The sequence below is a fragment of the Jaculus jaculus genome, chromosome 2 (genome assembly GCF_020740685.1).
Source record: "Jaculus jaculus isolate mJacJac1 chromosome 2, mJacJac1.mat.Y.cur, whole genome shotgun sequence".
In the NCBI taxonomy this organism is placed as follows: Eukaryota; Metazoa; Chordata; class Mammalia; order Rodentia; family Dipodidae; genus Jaculus; species Jaculus jaculus.
The window spans coordinates 33,131,560-33,153,846 of NC_059103.1; the positions used below are offsets into that span (position 1 = coordinate 33,131,560).

The window sequence follows — 22,287 nt, forward strand, 5'->3', positions numbered from 1 at the left end:
CATCTTATTCATTGAGACAGGGTCTCTTGTTGAACCTAGAAACCACTGATTTACTAGCCAGCAAGCCCCAAGAATATCCTTTCTGTTTTTCTAGTGCAGGTATCAGAGACATGTGGTACTACACTTGGCTTTTACATGGGTATTGGGATATCCAACAACATCACCAGCCCCCTCTGTTTCTTCTTCTTTTTTTTTTTTTTCAAGGTATGGTTTCACTCTAGCTCAGGCTGACCTGTTTTCTTTCTGTTTTCTTCCTTTTTAAAAAATTTGTATATATATTTTTAATTTCTTTTTAGAAATATTTTATTTATTTGATACAGAGAAAGAGGCAGAGAGAGAGAGAGAGAATGGGCATGTCAGGGCTTTCAGCTACTGTAAATGTCTCTTTATCTTTTTGTTGTTATTGTTGTTTATTTTTATTTACTTATTTGACAGGAACAGACAGAGAGAAAAAGAGGCAGAGAAAGAATGGGCTCGCCAGGGCCTTCAGCCTCTGCAAATGAACTCCAGACATGTGCACCCCTTGTGCATCTGGCTAACATGGGTTCTGGGACTCGGGCCTCAAACCAGAGTCCTTTGGCCTCACAGGCAAGTGCTTAACTGCTAAGCCAGCTCTCCAGCCCTATCTTGTTTGTTTGTTTTTTTAATATTTTTATTTATTTATTTGACAGAGAAAGAGGGGGACAGAGAGAGAGAGAGAGAATGGCGTGCTAGGACCTCCAGCCACTGCAAATGAACTCCAGACTCATGTGCCCCCTTGTGCATCTGACTAACGTGGTATGGTGGTTTGATTCAGGTGTCCCCATGAATTTAGGTATTCTGAATGCTAATCTCCCCAGCTGATGGCGATTGAAAATTAAGGCCTCCTGGAGGCAGTATATTGTTAGGGGTGGGCTTATGGGTGTTATAGCCAGTGTCCCCTTACCAGTGTTTGGCACACTCTCCTGTTATTGTCCACCTTATGTTGGTCAGGGGGTGATATCCACCCTCTCTGCTCATGCCATCATTTCCCTGCCATCATGGAGCAGCCCCCTTGATCCTGTAAGCCAAAATAAACCTCTTTTTTTTTCTCCTACAAGCTGCTCTTGGTTGGGTGATTTCTACCAGCAATATGAATCTACACTTGATCTTAGCCAAAAGGCTGAGAAATGATTCTACCAGCAATAAGAATGTGACTGCAACACGTGGGTCCTGGGGAATTGAACTTAGGTCCTTTGGCTTTGTAGGCAAATGCCTTAACTGCTAAGCCATTCCTCCAGCCCTATCTTGTTTTTGTTTGTTTTAATCTTTTTTTTTTTTTTCAAGGTAGGGTCTCACTCTAGCCCAGGCTGACCTGGAATTCCCTATGGAGTCTCAGGGTGGCCTCAAACTCACGGCAATCCTCCTACCTCTGCCTCCCAAGTGCTGGTATTAAAGGCGTGCACCACCATGCCCAGCTGTTTTCTTCTTTTTGATGTGTGTGTACATTCATTCATGTTTGTGCATGTGGACACGTCTGCCAGTGGGTGCTTGTAGAAATGATAGGATCTTATTTAGGTCCTCATCTCATTTAACGAAAGGTCTCTGGTTCATCACTATGTACACCAGAGTAGTTAGTCTAAAAGGTCCTGGCAAATTTTACCATCTCTGCCTTCTATGTTCTTTTAGGTTTGCTAGGATTACAGAAACCTGCCTCAGTTTCTGGCTTTTGCATAGTCTGTGGGTCTGAAGTCAGGTCTTCATGCTTACACAGCAAATCCTTTCCCCACCTAGCTGTCTTCTTATCCTACCCTTTCTTTCATTCTGTCTCCTCTTTAAAAAAAAAAAAATAATTATGTGTGTGTGTGTGTGTATTTTGTTGTTTTTTTTTTTTTTTGAGACAGAGAGAAAAGGAGAGAATGAGAATGGGTGCGCCTTAGCCTATAGCCACTGCAAACAAACTCCAGATGCATTTAGGAACCACATATGACAGAAAAAGTGATATTTGTCTTTCTGAGTGTGGGTTGTTTAATATATATCTCTGGCTGTATCTGTTTTCCTGAAAATGACATAACTTTTTTTTAAAAAATATTTTATTTATTTATTTGACAGAGAAAGAGGGAGAAAATGGGCATGCCAGGGCCTCCAGCCACTGGTAACAAACTCCAGACACATGTGCCTTCTTGTACATCTGGCTAACGTGGGTCCTGGGGAATTGAACCTGGGTCCTTGGGCCTTGCAGGCAAATGCCTTAACTGCTAAGCCATCCCTCCAGCCCCATAACTGTTCTTTATGGCTGAAAAAGGTTCATTGTGTATGTATACATCACGTTTTCTTTTTTTTATTTATTGGAAAAAGAGAGAGAGTGAATGGGGACACCAAGGCTTCTAGCCACTGCAAAGGAACCCCAGACACATGTGCCACCTTGTACATCTGCTTATGTGGGTACTTGAGAATTAAATCTGAGTTCTTAGGTTTCACAGGCAAGTGCCTTAACCTTTAAGCCATCTCTCCAGCCCAAGCCACATCTTCTTTTTTATTTCTTTCTTTCTTTCATTATTGTTGTTGTTGTTGTTGTGCTTCCCAGGTGCTGGGATAAAGGCTTTATTTTATTTCATGTTTGAGGCAGAGTTTTACTGTAGTCAAGGTTGGCCTAGAATTCACTCTGTAGCCTAGACTGGCCTCCAACTCATGGCAATCCTCCTACCTCTGCCTCCTGACTGCTGGGATTAAAAGCTTGCACCACCATACCCGTTGCTTTATTTATTCATTCATTTGTTTATTTATCTATTTACTTGAGAGGGAAAGAGGCAGAGAGAGAATGGGCACACCAGGACCTCCAGCTGCTGCAAATGAACTCCAGACATATGTGCTACCTTGCACATCTGGCTCACATGGGTCCTGGGAAATCAAACCAGGGCCACTTTATTTTTTTGAGACATGGTCTCATGTATCCCAGGCTAGCCTTCCAGCTCCCTGTGTAACCAAGGATGTGTTTGAACTCCTCATCCTGCCAAGTGCTAGATGCCACCATGCTGGCTTTACATGGTGCTGGGATTGAACCCAGAGTTTGATGTGTATTAATTAAACACTTTACTCCCTGAGCTACATCTACGTAGTAGGCATTTATTAAACACTTGTAGTAGGCCAGACACATCTGGAGACAGTGAGTGAAGAGAGCAGATGAACTTCCTTGTTTGTAAGGGATTGTTAGACTCTTGGGAGGACAGGGAGACTGGCCACTAGAGTGAGAAAAAAATGTACCAAACTGGGTGAGGTGGCTCCATATATTTAATCCCAGCATTCTGAAGGCTGAGGTAGGAGGATTTACGTGATTTCAAGGCCAGCCTGCGACTATAGAGTGAGTCCCAGGTCATTCTGGGCTAGAGTAAGACTCTACTTCAGAAAATAAAAGTGTGGGGGGGTTGGGGGGCAGCAGAGGCACATCCTATAGGTGCCAATGGCCTGTGACTCAATGTAGACGTATTATATGGTCCGTTGGTGGTTGAACTTGATCTGCCAATGCAGGACCCTGAGAGTGGTGACAGGTTAATGATGTAAGCCAGAGGGAATGGCTTGGATTTTGTCTGGAAAGCTCACAGGTAGGCTTTAAGCACAGTGGGACCTTTTGTTGTTTTGAGGTAGGGTCTCGCTATGGCCCAGGCTGACCTGGAATTCACTAAATAGTCTCAGGTTGGCCTTGAACTCACAGCAGTCCTCCTACCTCTGTCTCCCTAGTGCTGGGATTAAAGATGTGCTCCACGGTGGGATCTTTCTTTAAAGCAAGATCTCACTCTAGTCCAGGCTGAGTTGGTTTCTTGAAGGCACAGAATATTCTGACTTGGCTTTTGGAAAGCCCTGGCCTGGGCTGCGACACATTAAAGAGGCATTCTCCTGACTGGTGGACTTGGCATGGGGTCATGGAGACCAGTCTAGGACCCAGGGGTGTGACCTGAGTGTGACACTGTGCCCCAGGCTGTCTGGACAGTCTCTTGTGACATGGAATTATATCATGGGGAGAGGTGTAGGGCCTTCCCCACTCTTTGTCCTGCTTAAAAGGAGGATGACTCTGGGATGTCTTCATGCTGTTTACAGTCCTTTGCTTATATGCAGAGGCTTCAGCCCTCACCTGCTTTGCTGCACCAATCCAGTCTTGGCCACGCCCGCTGAGCCCACAGCACTCACATGGCCCGTGGTGTGAACCACTCCTTTGCCAAGGTTACCCAGCTGCCACTTAGCAGGGCAGGCCACGGGGCAACGCCTGTGTGCTACAGTAGCAGCGACCCCAGAAGGGCAGAGTTAAGATCATATGGTCCCATAATTCTAGTCGTTTCTCTTTTTCAAAAGGCCTGCTTGGAGCTTTTCAGCATAGTGACACACACATGACAAGTTAAACATTTGCCTTCACAGAATAATCAGGTTTTAAGCCAGCTATAAAAACCTGAAATTCACATCACATTGGAGACTGTGAAACAGATTTTTATCTCGTGTTTGTGTTTTGGTCTGGTGCCCCTCCTCTACTTTCCCAGAACCAGGATCACAGGAGAGTGTGCTACACCAAGCAGAAATGAGCACGTTTACCATCCACGTCCACAGATAACCTCCACCAAGCCAGCTGCCCTGCACAGGAAGCTGCAGGAGTACAGACTCCCCCTCCTCACCTTAAACAGGGTTGCTGGGGATATAGCTCATTTGGAACAGTGCTTGTTGAGCATGCTACAAGTGCTGACTTCCATCCCCAGCATCACATTACAGTGGGCTTGGTGGTTTATACCTGTAATCCCAGCACGCAGTAGGTAGTTTGCAGTTCAAGATTATTTTTATGTACATGAGATACTTAAGGCGCTTGCCTGCCAAGCAAAGGACCCAGGTTTGATTATCCAGGACCCACGTAAGCCAAATGCACATGGTAGCACATATGTACGGAGTTCCTTTGCAGTGGCCGAAGGCCCTGATGCACCCATTCTGTCTCTCCCTGACTCTCTCAAATAAATAAATAAAAAGGGGGTTTTATGCCTAGCGTGTTAGTGCATGACTTTAATCCTAGCAGAGGCAGAGTAGGGGGATTGTTGTGACTGCAAAGCCTGAGGCTACATAGTGACTTCCAGGTTAGCCTGAACTAGAGCGAGAGCCTACCTTGAAAAACCAAAAATAAATCAATAAATGGAGGGGTGGCTTAGAGATAGCTCAGTGGTTAAGTGCTGCGCAAGCATGAAGTCCTGAGTTTGAATCCCCAGCGCTTGCTTAGAAGCCAGGTATGGCATTATATACCTGTAAACCCAACAATGTGGGGCTGGCTAGCTAAATGGGTAAGCTCTAGGTTCAGTGTGAAACCCTGTCTCAATAAGTAAGGTGAGAGAACTGAAGAAGGAACCCAGTGTCAACTTCTGGTCTCCAAACACACACACAAATGCAGACAAAGCAGTTCCCTGAAGTAACAAGTTAACTTCCTGCATCTAGAACCCACTCTGTGCTCTGTGCTTGGCAGTCAGCCAACCTGGCTTGCTTCCCAGACCAAGGTTGACTGATCCTATTTCCTGCTAGTGGACATTTAGGTCATGAGTGGTGTTCTTTTAGAAAAAGCATGGCAAAAAACATGGCCCCAAGCAGTCATCTGTCTTTGCTGACGCACACAGGCAGTGGCTTTTTGAATGTGGAGCGCAGCATCTGTCATGTCCTAGCATGGTGATTTCTCTGATACCTCCTATCTGAAGGTGTTCGCATTCTATTGGACAGTTCATTCTATAAGCAGATTAACAGTAAAGTAATGGCTAGTGACCTCACAGTGCCTGACACTATGTACACAAGACCATCACAATAGGAAGAAAAGATCATGGCATCAAAATAAAAGACAGACTGACTGAGACGGGGAGGAGATATGATGGAGAATGGAGTTTCAAAGGGGAAATTGGGAGGGGAGGGAGGGAATTACCATGGGATATTATTTATGAAAGTTATCAATTAAAAATCTAAAAAAAGAAAATGAAAACAAGGCAACTTGAGGTCGTTATGGGTGGAATCAGGAAGGAACCGCCTAGCCTCTCTTCAGAGGGGATATCTCAGCTCAGTGCCCAAAAACAGCCTGTCAGAATGCTTAGAAGTGAAGGTCTCTGAAAACATTCTTTGAAAAGGCCCTAAAGCAGTAATATGTTTGGGCTCTGCTGAGCAGTTAAAGGTAGTAAGCAAAGAAGGGGGATGTATGGCGATAGCCAGCCTGACAGTTTCCTAGTCGCTGGTGGGAGCACTTGAGGGTTATGGTCTGAGGAGAAGTGTGATTTTTCTGTTGTTTTGCATTTATTTTGATTGTGTAGGTAGATCCTGTCTGTTTGGGGCACTATGAGAAGAACTTGTTTTGAGGCAGGGTCTAACTACTCCAGACTGGCCCAGAACTCACTCTGTAGCCCAGGCTGGCCCCAAATTCATGGTCATCTTCCTACTTCAGCCTCCTGACTGCTAGGATTAGAAATAAGAGTCACCTCTCTCAGCTTAGGGTAAAAACTTTCTAAGACCAACTCCTGTCTAAGGCAGCTGGTACCATACCCACTTAACAGACAAGGAAACTGAGGTACCAGAAGGTGGCCTGATGTCTTGGATTGTTCAGGAAGTACCTACCAGTATCTGTATTCCAACTGGGCCGGCAGAGTCTTAAGAGTCAGCCATAAGTCACCTGTGTCACTTCCTGGTTTTCCTCCCCACATTGTTTGGCCCTAGATGTGACTGTGATGCAGGTGACACTGGGCCTGAGCCAAGGGCAGGGCTCTCTGTGGCCCCTGCAGGATTCTTGAGCAGGGAGGAGTTGCCAAGCTGAAAGCACAAAGGTATACTGTGCCAGGCCTGAGCTCATGAAGGTTGCATCGCTTCCGGCCTCTTCCACTTCTACCTGAGCCTCCATCTCCCTAACTGTGACATACGTCCCATCAGCATGTTGCACCTCCTGTGTGCTTGGTTGTAGGGGAGCTGGAGGTGTGCCTCCATCTGTGTGTTTGAGGAACATGCATGAGTCCTGTGTACACAGGAAGGGGGCAGGAATGGACTGTGGCAGAGACTGGTGGACCACCTGGAGGACTTGGGCCTTTTGTTTGAGTGAGATGGGAGCCATGGACCAGGTGGCGTTGAGTCTTTGCGGAAAAAGGATAGGCTAGTAGCTGGTGTGGTAGCACATGTCTGTAATCCCAGCAGCACTGAGAAGGCTAAGGCAGAAGAATTGCCTATTTCACAACAATGAAAGAGGCAAGTATGGGGTATGGAGCTTTGTGGTTAGAGTGCTTGCTTGGCCTTGGGTTCTATCACCAATGTCACCTGCATCTGTGATGTTGGCCCATGCCTTTAATCCCAGTAGGAGATGCAGTAAGCAGCCAGAGATTGAGAGGTTCAGTCATCCTTGGATGTTACATAGTGAATTGGAGGCTATCCTGGAAACCCTTTCACCAAAAAAAGGTATGGGCAACACCCTGACTTTGTGTTGAGTGGTACCTCATATCTGCTGTGAGGGGTGCCTGTGTGTAAGTGATGCTGGTACCCAGTTGGCAGCCTTGGTGAGGAGGACATTGAGCAAGCACAGACTCAGTTCAGAAGTAAAGCCAGCAAGCTCCCTGCTGGAGTTGGACACAGGCTGCAGGCAAGTTTGGGAGGAAGTTGAGGTGTACACCCTCAGTCAGGGGCAACCAGAACTTGCCATTGCACTCACCTGCAGTGCCAAATGGTGCTGGGATCCACATTAGGACCCCAGCAGCACTGGGTGATAATTGTTCACGGGGTGGAGATGGCTTACTTCTGTTCTAGCAAAACCACAAGAAGAGCTTCTCCCCCTCCCCCAAGCCAAGGGTGTTGGGCATAGGGACCTACATTCCTGCCGCAGCCTTTCCTGAGTGGGTCACCAGGGCCAGTCCTGAAATGCTGACCCCTCAGTCTCCCCATATGTGGAGTGGAGACATTGGCCTGGAATTATTGCCTTGGGATTGTGTAAGGATTTGCCAAGATGTTGCATGTAATGGGGTCAGAGCTGACTTGCTGTACCCGTGTCATATCAGAACCCCGGAGGAGTCCATGAGACTTGTGATTAGAAGTGGGAAGTGCCTACTAATGGACTCCTTGTGGCACTGTCCCAAGGTCTGGCAGTGGTATTTCTTGTTGTGTTTGTCTGCATGTGTATCTGTGTATGGTGGGGGTGATTGTGTTTATGCAGCTATGTGTGTGGGGTCAACACTGCATGTCTTCCTTAATCGCTCTCCACCTTATTTATATTTGGCTTTATGAGGTAGAGTCTCACTATAGCTCAGGCTGACCTGGAATTCACTATGTAGCCTCAGGGTGGCCTTGAATGCATGGTGATCCTCCTACCTCTGCTTCCTAAGTCACTCTAGCTCAGGTTGTCCTAGAACTCACTGCATAGTCTAGACTGGCCTTAAACTCACAGCTAGGATTAAAGATGTGAGCTACTAAGCCCAGCTCAATATTGTTTATATGTTTGTATGTATGAATGATAACAAGATCTTCTGTATCTCTTGACCTTGAACTCATAGGCTTCCTGCCTTATCCTCCTGAGTGCTGGGATTACATGTGTGTGCCACCATGCCGAGTTTATTGGTAGTGGTATTGGAATCTTCTCAGGTACTTTTAAGCTCTATGAAATTATAATGTCCCATGAGTCTATGTTGATGAGGAAGATATCCCTGGCCTGGGTCTTTGGTTGGCATGCTGCTAGTGCCAAGGTGCTCAGGTGACAGGTGAGAAGCTGACTCATCCTCTCCTGACTTGTCACTTTGTTTTCTCCTGGGAAGACCTGAGGACTCAGCCTTCATTGTTAGTGCACACAGCTGTCCCACCCTCCCTATTGTCCTGGGGTCGGAAGTAGCCAAAGAAGTCTAGGTAAAGAGTGATGTTCTGTACAAAAGCTAACAGCCTGGACTCTTGATGGGTCAGACTGCTACCTCAGCCCTATCCCCACTTGTGAGCTATGAAACAGGCTTCAAGACAGCCACTCACACCAGGTCTTGGGTCCCATAGGTAACCAAGCTAGTACCCAAAGAGGTACATTTACCCAGGGCCACATAGCCCAAAGAACCACGCTGGGTTTGGAAGTCAGACTCTTTTTTTTTTTTTCCCTTGTTTAAAATAATTTTTGTTTATTTTTATTTATTTATCTGAGAGTGACAGGCATAGACAGAAAGAGAGAGAATGGGTACGACAGGGCCTCCAGCCACTGCAAACAAACTCCAGACACTTGCGCCCCCTTGTACATCTGGCTTATGTGGGTCCTGGGAAATTGAGCCTCGAACTGGGGTCCTTAGGCTTCATGGGCAAATGCTTAACTGCTAAGCCATCTCTCCAGCCCTGTTTCTCTCTTTTTTAAGTTCTGTAGTTTTTTTGAAGATTTATTTATTTATTTATTAGAGACAGAAGAAGGTAGAGAGAGACAGAGTGAATGAGAGAAAGAATGGGCACTCCAGGGCCTCTAGCCCCTGCAAACGAACTCCAGACGCATGTGCCACCATGTGCATCTGGAAGCCAGACTCTTGCGTAGATAGAAGGATCACGGGCTCCATGGCCTGTGATTGAATGGGTGCCTGCTATCTTCAAGGTTCTGCACCAGATGCTTGTAACCTGACCAGGTGCAGAAGCTCTGGCCTGTCTTGTGACTAACCTTCCCATAGGCCATGTTGGCAGGAATAGGAAGGGGTATGCATTGGAGAAGAGATATGTTCCAACATGGCCTCCTACGGTGACCAGGTGCTCAGGGCCTGTGGAAAAGGGTCTTCTGGCAGAAGGCTGGCTTCTGCAGGGGAAGTTGTGCAGGTCTTCCATTTAGAAGTGTAGTGAAACAGGGTAGGATAGATAGGGCTGTGGATGAGAAATGATGGGCCAGTTCATACCCAGCCGAGGATCTGCTGTGTGCCTCCTGCACTAGAGCAGGAAACAGAGATGGTAGGACCCCGACCAGGGAGGCAGGGTGTGTGTGTGTGTGTGTGTGTGTGTGTGTGTGTGTGTGTGTGTGTAGATGGGTGGGCTGTGAGGATTGTCTGAGGTCAGCAGAAACCTGACCAGTGAGGCAGCAATGGCAGTATCGGGTCACACAGCACACAAGTGGCTAAGCCAGAAACTGCAGCACAGGGTAGCCAGGATGTACAGGAAATGTCATAGCAACAAAGGAGACTAAAAGGGGTGGAAGGCTTTCAGTGGCTAGCAGGAACTTGGTGACCAGTTCAGCTAGGGGAAGAGGAAATGGATGAGGTTGTCTCCATTTTGATCCAAAGGACAGTTGGTGTTCTGGGCAGAATTGCTAGGCAGGCATTTCCAGAAGGTCCCAAGGGTGCTCCTATGGGCCAGTTCCCTGCATACCACACTTGGGATAAAAGTAATTTTTGCAACCATCTGAGCCAAGGGTGGCTGTTTGCACCATTCGGGTGGCTTTCCAGGCTTCTGGTATTACCAGCCTAGGAACTGACATGGGTGGCCATGCTTGTCCTCAGCTTTTTTCTTCCATGGACTATGCCACAGCTCTAGGAAACCACCTTCTCCTACCAGGGCTGGAGCTTGTCTTAGGCATTACACCCTTCTTCTTTTGAGGTTGCTATTGTCCCTTGTCAGGGTGAAAAGCTGGTTTGTACGGTGAAATCATTGTCCTAACAGTTCTTGACTGGCTCCTTGGATTTGGCCAGGGTTCATTCATCCAGCATATGCCAGAAAATATCAGTGGTTTAAAGTCTGGAGGCTGGGAACATGGCTCAGGGTAGAGCTCCTGCCTGGAATCCACAGTGAGGGCTGGGGGCATAGCTTATGGGTAGAGCTCCTGTCTAGAATCCACAGTGAGGGCTGGGGGCATGGCTCAGGGGTAGAGCTCCTGTCTAGAATCCACAGTGAGGGCTAGGGGCGTGGCTGCGGGAAGAGCTCCTGTCTAGAATCCATAGTGATGGGCTGGGGTTGTGGCTCAGATGTAGTGCTCCTGCCTAGAATCCAATGAGGGCTGAGGATGTTACTTATAAATAAGACCTTGGGCTGGAGAGATGGCTTAGTGGTTAAGCGCTTGCCTGTGAAGCCTAAGGACCGTGGTTTGAGGCTCAATTCCCCAGGACCCACATTAGCCAGATGCACAAGGGGGTGCACACGTCTGGAGTGCATTTGCAGTGGCTGGAAGCCCTGGTGCGCCCATTCTCTCCCTCTCTCCCTCTCTCTCTCTCCCCCTCTTTCTCTCTGTCTGTTGCTCTCAAATAAATAAATAAAATAAACAAAAAAATTAAAAAAAAATAAGACCTTACCTGACATTTATAAGTTCTGGATTGTATTCCCCACATTCCCCCAAATCAAAGAAGAGTTGTAGCCTTGGGTAGGGGTTGCATCCCAGGGGTGAGTGGAGAGGTCTGGTTGCCTGGTGATCAGAAGACTTTCAGTTCAGATTCCTGATGCTTCATATGCCATATGACCTTGGGCAGGCACCGGGCCTCTGCCCCTTAGTTGATGGGCCACAGAACCAATTGGTAGGATTTATCATGGTTAACTGTGTAAATCTGTGGAATGTGCTTGGATCCTTCACATACAGTGAGCATGCCACAACTATTTTTTTTTTTTTTTTTTTTTTTTTTTTGCTTTTTCGAGGTAGGGTCTCAGTCTAGCCCAGGCTGACCTGGAATTCACTATGGTGTCTCAGAGTGGCCTTGAACTCACGGTGATCCTCCTACCTCTGCCTCCCGAGTGCTGGGATTTAAAGGCGTGCACCACCACGCCCAGCCGCCACAACTATTTTTATTTTCTTCCTCTTCCTCCTCTACTTCCCCTCCTTCGTTTTTTTTTGTTTTGTTTTGTTTTTTTCTTAAATTTTTTTTGTTATTTATTTATTTACTTATTTGAGATTGACAGAAAGAGAGAAAGAGGCAAATAGAGAGAGTGGGCACACCAGGACCTCCAGCCACTGCAAACGAACTCCAGATGCATGTGCCCCTTATGCATCTGGCTAACGTGGGTCCTGGGGAATCGAGCCTTGAACCGGGGTCCTTGGGCTTCACAGGCAAGCGCTTAGCCTCCAAGCCATCTCTCCAGCCCTTGTTGTTGTTTTCTGAGGTAGGGTCTCATTCTAGCCGAGGCTGATCTGGAACCTGCAATTCACTGGGTAGTTTCAAGGTGCTCTTCCACTTGGTGCAATCCTCCTACCTCTGCCTCACAAAGTGTTGGGAGTAAAGGCTTGTGTCACCACACTTGGCATTCTTCTTTCATTTTAAAAAATATTTATATATTATTTGAGAGAGAAAGAAGCAGAGAGAGAGGGAGAGAACAGTTACACCTGGACCTCTAGCCACTTCAAATGAACTCCAGGTGCATGTGCTACCTTATGTATCTGGCTTTACATGGGTACTGGGGAATCAAATGTGGACCTGTAAGACTTCGCCTGCAAGCACCTTTACTGCTAAGCCATGTCTCCAGCCCTTCCCCCCTTTTCTTTTTGAGCACCCAGTAGCCCAGGCTTGTCTCCAAATAAACCAGATAGCTGAGGATGGCCTTGAACTTCTGATCTTCTTGCCTATACCTCCCATTTCTGAGATTTCAGGCTCCTTCATGCCCAGCTCTCATATTTTTTTTATATTTTATTCTTTCAGCTTTTTTGAGGTAGGGTCTCACTCTAGCCCAGGGTGACCTGGAACTCACTATGTAGTCTCAGGGTAGTCTTGAACTCACAGCGATCCTCCTACCTCTGCCTCCTGAGTGCTGGGATTCAAGGCGTGAGCCACCATTCCCAGCTTTTTATTAACTTTTTATTGACAGTTTTCAAACATGAACATAATGTAATCATAATCCCCTCCCGGTACCTTCTTTTGTGTTTCCCCTTCCCCCACATGATTCTACTTCTCTGACTGATTTCTTTCCAATTAGGCTCTCTTCTACTTTAGTAACATTTTTCCTCCCTCTCCCATTATCCATGTTGAAATCTTGATGAACTCAATTTTGCACAGGTCTCAAAAGCTGATTGAGCCTATTGTCCATTTGTGCTTCCTGTAGTATCAAAGTGATATCCTCCGTACTGTTTTCTTTCTCCTCCTTTGGTACACTCAGGAGGATGTCCCCGTCAGGAGATAACAGGCTTGCTTTTTTTCTGTATTTTTGTCTGTATGTGGCTGCACAGCAACAAGACTCAGATGGACTGTCATTATAAATTTGCCCAACCCTCCTTGCTGGGCTGTAAAGTTTTTATTTAATCCATTTAGTTACTTGCTGTGCTGGGGCTAGAATTCAAGACCTGCCTGCACTAGCCATGAGTTCTGCCATTAAGCAACACCTATAGTCTTGTAAAGGTCCTTTTTTTTGTTTTTTCGAAGCAGGGTCTACTCTAGGTCAGGTGGCCTCGAACTCACAGGGATCCTTTTACCTTTACTTCCCAGGTGCTAGGATTAAAAGCATGTGCCAACACTCCTAGCATTTTTTTTATTTTTAAAAGGTGCCTTGGGGTGGGCTGGGGAGGTGGCTCAGCAGGTAGGATTTGCTATGCAAGCATGACAACTTTAATCCTGGCTTCCACATAAAGAGCTAGGCACTTCATAAATGCCTGTGACCCCAGCCCTGAAGGGCTTGTGGCAGGAGGATTGTTGGGTAAAACAGGGAGCTCCAGGTTCAGGAGAGACTCTCTCAGGGAGACGACACTGAAGAGCACTGGAGGAGGATACTGATGTCCTCTTGCCTCGCACATGTGGGATGCACATCTGCACATACACATGCATTATAACACACACACACCCATCCCAGAAACAAACAGAAAGACACAGGTGGTGGTAGGGATTGAGCTTAGGGCCTTATACATGCTAATTAAATACTTTTCAATTTAGCTACATCTCCCACCATAGTTCATGGTCATCTATTCCCTAAACTGCCTTGGTTTTGAGCAAGGTCCTTCTACCTCTTTCTACATCTAGATCCCTTTTCTCTTGTCTGCCTTTTATCCCCTGCTTCCATCTACAATATACTAATTGAAAGGGCATTTTTTTGTTTGTTTGTTTGTTTTTGAGGTAGGGTCTCACTCTGGTCTAGGCTGACCTGGAATTAACTATGTAGTCTCAGGGTGGCTTCGAACTCACAGCGATCCTCCTACCTCTGCTTCCCGAGTGCTGGGATTAAAGGCGTGCGCCACTACGCCTGGCTTGAAGGGGCACTTTTAAAAGCGGGAATTGGGCCGGGCGTGGTGATGCACGCCTTTAATCCCAACACTTGGGAGGCAGAGGTAGGAGGATCACCATAAGTTTGAGGCCACCCTGGTCAGCCTGAGCTAGAGTGAGACCCTACCTTGAAAAACAAACAAAAAAAACCACCAAAATAAAACAACCTGAAATCCAGGGGCTGGGGAGTTGACTCTGTATAAAGTGCGTGCTTGCTTGCTGTGCTAGCATAAACACCTGAGTTCAGCCTCTCAACACCTCTGTATGTATATGCCAAGGGTGTGGGGTGCATCTGTGTCCCCAGTGCTGGGAGGTGCAGAAAGGGAATCCTTGGGACTCACTGGCTAGCCTACACATACACACATCATGTACACATGCATGCATACACAAGCCTAAATCTTACTGGGTGTGGTTGCACACTCCTGTAATGTCAGCACTTGGGAGGTGGAAATAGAAGGACCAGGAGTTCAAAGCTAGCTTCTACTATATATCAAGTTCAAAGCTCCTGTCCTTGGGAGAACAGTTAGTTGTACCAGTTGTATTTTAATCACAGACCTAGTATACTGTCTTGTTATGTTTGAGCACACCTACTCAGAACCACTCTTTCAATGTCTTGCATAATTTTTTTTCTTTTGTTTTTCAGACAGGGTCTCTCATGTTGGCCAGGCTAGCCTTGAACTTACAGTGTAGCCAAGGATGACCTTGAACTTTTGGTCCTCCTGCCTCTTCCTCCTTAGTGCTGGATTCACAAATTTTTTACAAGTTTGTGTCAGCACTCTATCATCTGAGCTACATCCCAGCCCCCCTTCTTTTTTCTTTCTTTTTTTTTTTTCTTTTTGTTAATTTTACTTATTTGCAAGCAGAGAGAGACAGGGAAGGAGGGAGAGAGGGGGGAGAGAGAGAGAGAGAGAGAATGAGAATGGGCACTCCAGGGCCTCTAGCCACTGCAAGTAAACTCCAGATGCATGTGTCCCTTGTGCATCTAGCTTACATGAGCCCTTTGGCTTCACAGCAAATGCCTTAACCACTAAGCTATTTCTCTAGCCCTTCTTTTTCTTTTGAATTGGGGTCTTCCTATGTTGCCCTGAACTTGTGGGCTCAAGCAGTCCTAGTTCAGTCTCCTGAGTCACTTGGGCCCATTCCCCCCCCCCCCATATTTGTGGTGCTAGATAGAGATGAACTCAGACCCTCAATACATTCTAGGCAAGGGCTCTACCTGTCAAGCCATATGCCTAGTCCTTTGCTTTTCTCTCATTTCCTTTTTGTTTAAAACAGGATCTGGGGGCTGGAGGGATGGCTTAGCAATTAAGGCATTTGCCTGCAAAGTCAAAGGATCCCAGTTCGACTCTCCAAGACCCACATAAGCCAGATGCACAAGGGGGTGCATGCATCTGAAGTTCGTTTGCATTGTCTGGAGGCCCTGGCATGCCCACTCTCTCTCTCTCTCTCTCTCTCTCTCTCTCTGCCTCTTTCGCTGACTCTCAAATAAATAAATAAGATATATTTAAAAAAATAAAAAACAGGGCTGGAGAGATGGCTTAGTGGTTAAGTACTGGCTTGTGAAGCTTAAGGACCCCGGTTTGAGGCTCGATTCCCCAGGACCCACGTTAGCCAGATGCATAAGGGGGTGCACGTGTCTGGAATTTGTTTGCAGTGACTGGAGGCCCTGGCGTGCCCATTCTCTGTCTATCTGCCTCTTTCCCTGTCTGTCGCTCTCAAATAAATAAATTAAAATAACAAAAAGAATTTTAAAAAATAAATAAAAATCAGGGTCTGCCTTTGTAGTCAGTCTCACCAAGAGCTCAGTAAACATTCAGGCTTGTGCTTGTCCTGCCTCCCAAGTGTTGATGTTACAGGTGTGTGTGCGCCATACTCCCTCCCCCATTGTCCATTTTTTAAATTGATTTTTAAATTTTTATCTATTGGAGAGATCGGGGGGGCGGTGGGGAGAATGAATGTGCCAGGGCTTCTAGCCAGTGCAAACAAACTCCAGACACATATGCCACCCTATGCATCTGGCTTACATGGGTACTAGGGAAGTGAACCTGGGTCCTTACTTTCACAGGCAAGTGCCTTAATCACTAAGGCAGCTCTCCAGCACCCCCATAGTCCTTTTCTCTTTTTTTTAATTTGGAAGAGAGAGGATGAGAATGGATGTACCAGGGTCTCTTGCCACTGCAAATGAACTCCAGACTCATGCACCACCTTGTGCATCTGAATTTATATGGGTACTGGGGAAGTGAATCTGGGTTCTTAGGCTTTGCAAGTACTTCAACCACTGAGTCATCTCTCCAGCCTAGTTGTCCATTCTTTTTTTTAAATTTTTTTTGTTTATTTTTATTTATTTATTTATTTGAGAGGGACAGACAGAGAAAGGCAGAGAGAGAGAGAGAATGGGTGCACCAGGCTTACGTGGGTCCTGGGGAATCCAGCCTCAAACCGGGGTCCTTAGGCTTCACAGGCAAGCGCTTAACCACTAAGCCATCTCTCCAGCCCTCGTTGTCCATTCTTGATGGCACAGGGTGGCTTCTGAACTTCCAGTGTTGTGTCAGTCTTGGTGTATGCTGAGGAAGTTAGTGTAAGCTATTTTATGCCTTCTACAATGATGTATTTCTACAGTAGAATGCATAGGAATACTTACAAAACCTAGTGCCATGTAAACACTATGAGTGTGTTAGCATATTTAGAGCAAAAAAATTTTGTTTTTGTGTGTGTATAGGAGTGCAAGTGTGCATGCCATGAATATGTGTGGAGGCCAGAGGACCACCTTGTATTGTTCCTCAGAGATAGCATTTACCTTTTTAAAAATTTTTTTTAAATTGTTTATTTGCAAAAAGAGAGAGAGGAAGGGGAAGAGAGAAACAGAGAGAAGGAATGGGCACCTCAGGGCCTCTTGCCACTTCAAATAAATTCCAGATACATGTGAAACTTTTTGTATTTGGCTTTATGTGGGTACTGGGGAATTGAACCTGGGTCATCAGGCTTTGCAAGTAAGTGCCTTTAGCCACTGAGCCATCTCTCAGGCCCATCCACCTTTCTTTCTTTTTTTTTTTTTTTTTGAGATTAGTTTCACCCAGACTGACCTGGAAATCACTCTGTAGCCCAGGCTGGCTTCAAACTCATGGTGATCCCCCTACCTCAGCCTCCCAAGTGCTGGGATTTAAAGGCGTGTGTACCACACCCAGCTTAATCATCCACCTTTTCTTTTTTTTAGAGAGTTGGAGGGCCAGGGCTTCAGCCACCTCAATTGAACTCAGACGCTTGTGCCACCTAGTGGACATGTTCGACCATGCGCTTGCCTCACCTTTGTGCATCTGGCTTATGTGGGATCTAGAGAGTTGAACATGGGTCCTTAGGCTTCGCAAGCAGGCTCCTTAACTGCTAAGCCATCTCTCCAGACCTCATCCACCTGTTCTGAGACAGGGTCTCTCATTGGCCTGGAACTCAGCAAGTAGGGTTGAATTGCTTACATAGTAGTGCTATAGTGCTATGCTCTTGATCTTAGTCCTGATCTTCCCCTGCCTCTGTGGTCTCAGGACCCTCCACAGCCCCAAGACTACCTGGAGCCCTGCTGGTGGTGTTGGATTTGCTGAGGTTTGCAAAAAACAGTTGCTCCACAGTGTGTAATCACACATCCTGTCCCTCTAGCTATGCACATGAGTAACTTCTGCCCTTTTTTCTTCTCACAGGGACTTCCTTCCCCGTGGCTCAGGAATCGTCACCCGGAGGCCTCTCATTCTGCAGCTAATCTTCTCAAAAACAGGTATAAATAATAAGATTAAGAAAATATACAGCTGAACATGGTGGCGCACACCTTTAATCCCAGCACTCAGGAGGCAGAGGTGTAGGAGGATCACCATGAGTTCAAGGGCACCCTGAGAATACATAGTGAATTCCAGGTCAGCCTGAGCTAGAGTGAGAAACCCTACCTTGAAAAAAAAAAAAAAAAAGCCTCACACATCTGCAACCCCAATCCTGCTGAGAGCAAAGAATTGCTGAGGCTCTCTGGTTATAGGTTGAGGGACAGTCTGTGTCTCAAGGAAATAACACAGTGCTCAATAGAAGGGCACTTGAAATTCTCCTCTGGCCTCTGTGCATACACCACACGCATCACATACCATATACCTTACACCTTCCCTCACACCAAAGCAAAACCAAAAATAATTAGGTCTGCGGATGTAGCTTAGTTGGTAGAGTGCTTGCCTAGTATTTAAGAATTTCTGGTGGGCTGGAGAGATAGCTTAGTGGTTAAGCGCTTGCCTGTGAAGCCTAAGGACCCCAGTTCGAGGCTCGGTTCCCCAGGTCCCACGTTAGCCAGATGCACAAGGGGGCGCACCCGTCTGGAGTTCGTTTGCAGAGGCTGGGAGCCCTGGCGTGCCCATTCTCTCTCTCTCCCTCTATCTGTCTTTCGCTCTGTGTCTGTCGCTCTCAAATAAATAAATAAAAATGCTTTTAAAAAAAGAAAAAAAGAATTTCTGGGTTCCATTCTCATCACTCTATCAAACTGAGTGCACACATGGAAGCAGGACAGTGAGTTCAAGGTCATCCTTGGCTACATAGCAAGTTCAAGGCTGGCCAGGGATACATGATATTCTATCTCAAATAAATAGAAAAAAGGAAAATGACAACAAAAAAAAGGATCATTAGAAAACAATAAAAATAAGAGCCTGGTGAAATGGCTCACACCTGTCATCCCACCAGCAGAGAGGGTGAGATAGGTAGATCCCTATGAGTTTGAGACCATCCTTGGCTATAAAGTGAGTTCCAGGTCAGCCTGGGCTAGAGTGAGACCCTACCTTAATGCACTCTTCAAACAATAAATACATAAAACATCAAAAACAAGTGTCATGCCAGGTGTGGTGGTTCATGCCTTTAATCCCAGCACTTAGAAGGTACAGGTAAGAGGATTGCCATGAGTTCGAGGCCATGCTGAGACTACACAGTGAATTCCAGGTCAGCCTAGGCTATAATAAGACCCTACCTCGAAAAATCAAATGAATAAATCAAGGTATCACATGGTTCCCCACGTTGTTGTTGTTGTTGTTTCTCAAGGTAGTGTCTCACTCTGGCTGGCACAGGCTGACCTGGAATTCACGATGTAGTCTCAGGGTGTCCTTGAACTCACAGTGATCCTACCTCTGCCTCCCAGGTGCTGGGAGTAAAGGCTTGTGCTACCACACCCAGCCTCAATTTCATTCTTATTTTATTTTGTTTATTTTTATTTGAGAGAAAGAGGTAGCTAGAAATTGAGAATGGGCGCGGCAGAGCCTTCAGCTGCTGCAGCGGAACTCCAGGCACATGTGCCATCTTGTACATCTTGCTTACATGGGTCCTGGGTATTGAACCTAGGTCCTTTGGCTTTGCAAGCAAGCACCTTAATTGCTAAGCCATCTCTCCAGCCCTCAAATCCATTCTTTTCTTTTTTTTCAAAAATTATTTTTATTAACAGCTTCCATGATTGTGAAAAATATCTCATGGTAATGTCCTCCCCCCGCCCCCGACTTTCCCCTTTGAAACTCCACTCTCCATCATATCCCCTCCCCCTCTCAGTCTCTCTTTTATTTTGGTGTCATGATTTTTTCCTCCTATTATGATCATTTTGTGTAGGTTGTGTCAGGCACCGTGAGGTCATGGATATCAAGGCCATTTTGTGTCTGGGGGGAGCATGTTGTAGGGAGTCCTGCCCTTCCTTTGGCTCTTACATTCTTTCCATCACCTCTTCCGCATTAGACCCTGAGCCTTGGAAGGTGTGACAGAGATATTGCAGTACTGAGCACTCTGGTCACTTCTTTCCAGCACCATGATGCCTTCTGAGTCATCCCAAGGTCACTGCCATCTGAAAAGAGAAGATTCTCTACCAAAAGTGAGAGTAGCATTAATATAAGAGTATTAACATTATGAGAAGTGCTTACTGGGCAGTTTGATGAGCGTAGTATACACATTTAACCAGACAGCAGCAGACGTTATACCCCCAGGACTCATGACTACCCCTGGTTTTTTGTTTTTTGGGTTTTTTTTGTTTTTTTTTTTAATTTTTATTTATTTATTTGAGAGTGACAGACACAGAGAGAAAGACAGATAGAAGGGAAGAGAGAGAATGGGCGCACCAGGGCTTCCAGCCTCTGCAAACGAACTCCAGACACGTGCGCCCCCTTGTGCATCTGGCTAACATGGGACCTGGGGAACCGAGCCTCGAACCGGGGTCCTTAGGCTTCACAGGCAAGCACTTAACCGCTAAGCCATCTCTCCAGCCCTTTTTTTTGGTTTTTCGAGGTAGGGTCTCACTCTAGCCCAGGCTGACCTGGAATTCACTATGGAGTCTCAGGGTAGCCTCGAACTCACGGCAACCCTCCTACCTCTGCCTCCCGAGTACTGGGATTAAAGTTGTGTGCCACCATGCCCAGCTTGACTACCCCTGTTTTAAGTTTTCAGTATCAGGGATGTATTCCCTCCCATGGAGCCAGCCTCCAGTCCAATTAGAGGGCAGTTGGTTTCCACCATAATAGACGTGCCACTATTGCATCCATTGGTTCATTTGGCCTGGCTGGCCAAATATAAGGCTTGTAGTGTCCACTGTTGAGTATCTTTACTGGTGATTTCTCTTTCTCCCATTGAACTACCTGCAGAATGGCTTCTTCCAGCTTTCGGTCAGCTGGTCTACATGGAGGAGGTTATCAGCTCCGTTCCAACAGGATTTCTCAGTGGCCTTGCAGCCCAAGTATGTGAAGTCTTCAGCAATAGGGTCTTACCGTATATTCCTGATGGGAAACCAAGGGCCTCGGCAATGGCCTATAATGTTTTGGGGGGCATCAGAGACCTCCCTGGCCAACAACTCACTGGAAGTTATCCCATCCCTGGCACTGAAAATTTTCTAGCAACAATTTATGGCTCCTGAGTGTTCCATTGTCCAAAAAAGTAGGTTTCCATATTTTTTATTTATATCCTCTTAGATTTTGATTAGCCCTCCCTCTACCTTTCCTTTACTCAGTCTCTTCCCCTGACCTCACTTTTGGCCTTTTCACCCCCATTAATCTACTACTTTCATATATACAATACCATCCTATTAAATAACCCCTCCCTTCCTTTTTCTTCCCTTTATATCTCCTTTCTAAATTACTGGCTCGAATCCATTCTTGACATCTCATTTCACAGAAAAAAGTTGCAGCTACTCTACCATAAGGAAGGGTCACTTTTAGCACCCAGCCGGAAGCCTGTTCTTGTGATGTAATCTTGGGCTGACCACATTCTTGTTGCTGCTGGTGGTAGAGAAGGGACTTAAGGGCTAAGGAGATGTTCAGTGAGTAAAGTACTTGCTTTGCAAACATGAGGAACCGAGTTCAAACTCCATAACCCACATAAAAATGTCAGGCGTGCAGCTGGGGAGATGGCTCACTTGTTGATATATTTACAAGCTTGCTGGCCTCCCTTAAACTGATCTGGGTCAGGTATCTTTTAGCAATGAGAAGTTGTCCTGTTGTCACCCTTACCCCTAGGCCTATCCTAGCAGGTACAACAGGTACCAGTTCACTGTGGTTAGTTGACTGAGGAGGACATCCACACATCTGCAGGAGAGAGTGCCTGCCTTCAAATTTACCTGGGGTTGGGGACCTGGGAGAGTATGCTAGGCTGGACCAAGTTGTGTACCTAGAGCTGGGAGAGATATCTTTGCTGTGGCAGGGCCAGGAGACCTGTGTGACAAGTTTGCCCTAGAAATTGCAAATTCCTCAAATTGGCTCTTGGAGACCAAGCTGCAGAGCCAGGCAGTTACTGATTATTAACCAGCAACTCAAGCAGCCAGTTCACCTTTCTTTTCCTTTTCCTTTTCTTTTTTTTAAAAATTTTAAATTTATTTTATTTATTTGAGAGAAAGGGGGGGAGGAAGAGAGAGGGAAAGAATGGGCATGACAGAACCTCCAGCCACTACATACTCCAGATGCATGCACTTCCTTGAGCTTATGGCTTACATGGGTCCTGGAGAAATGAACCAGGATCCTTTGGCTTTGTAGGCAAATGTCTTAACCAGTACGCCATCTCTCCAGCCTTTTTAAAAATTTTTTTTATTTTTAAAGGTAGGGTCTTACTCTATCCCAGGCTGACTTGGAATTCACTATGTAGTCTCAGGCTAGCCCTGAACTTGCAATGATCCTCCTACTTCTGCTTCCTGAGTGCTGAGATTAAAGGTGTGTACCATCAC

The 22,287-nt window shown here is 46.2% G+C and overlaps 1 protein-coding gene across 10 annotated transcripts in view; it reads left to right on the top strand.

Moving 5' to 3' along the window:
• Dnm2 (dynamin 2) overlaps window positions 1-22,287 on the top strand; it is a 102,251-nt gene that overhangs the window by 21,311 nt on the left and 58,653 nt on the right. For all 10 annotated transcript variants that reach the window (XM_045143062.1, XM_045143064.1, XM_045143063.1 and 7 more), the window contains exon 2: window positions 17,783-17,856. In XM_045143062.1, coding sequence (XP_044998997.1) covers window positions 17,783-17,856 — 74 coding nt within the window. The remainder of the gene's footprint in view (window positions 1-17,782; window positions 17,857-22,287) is intronic.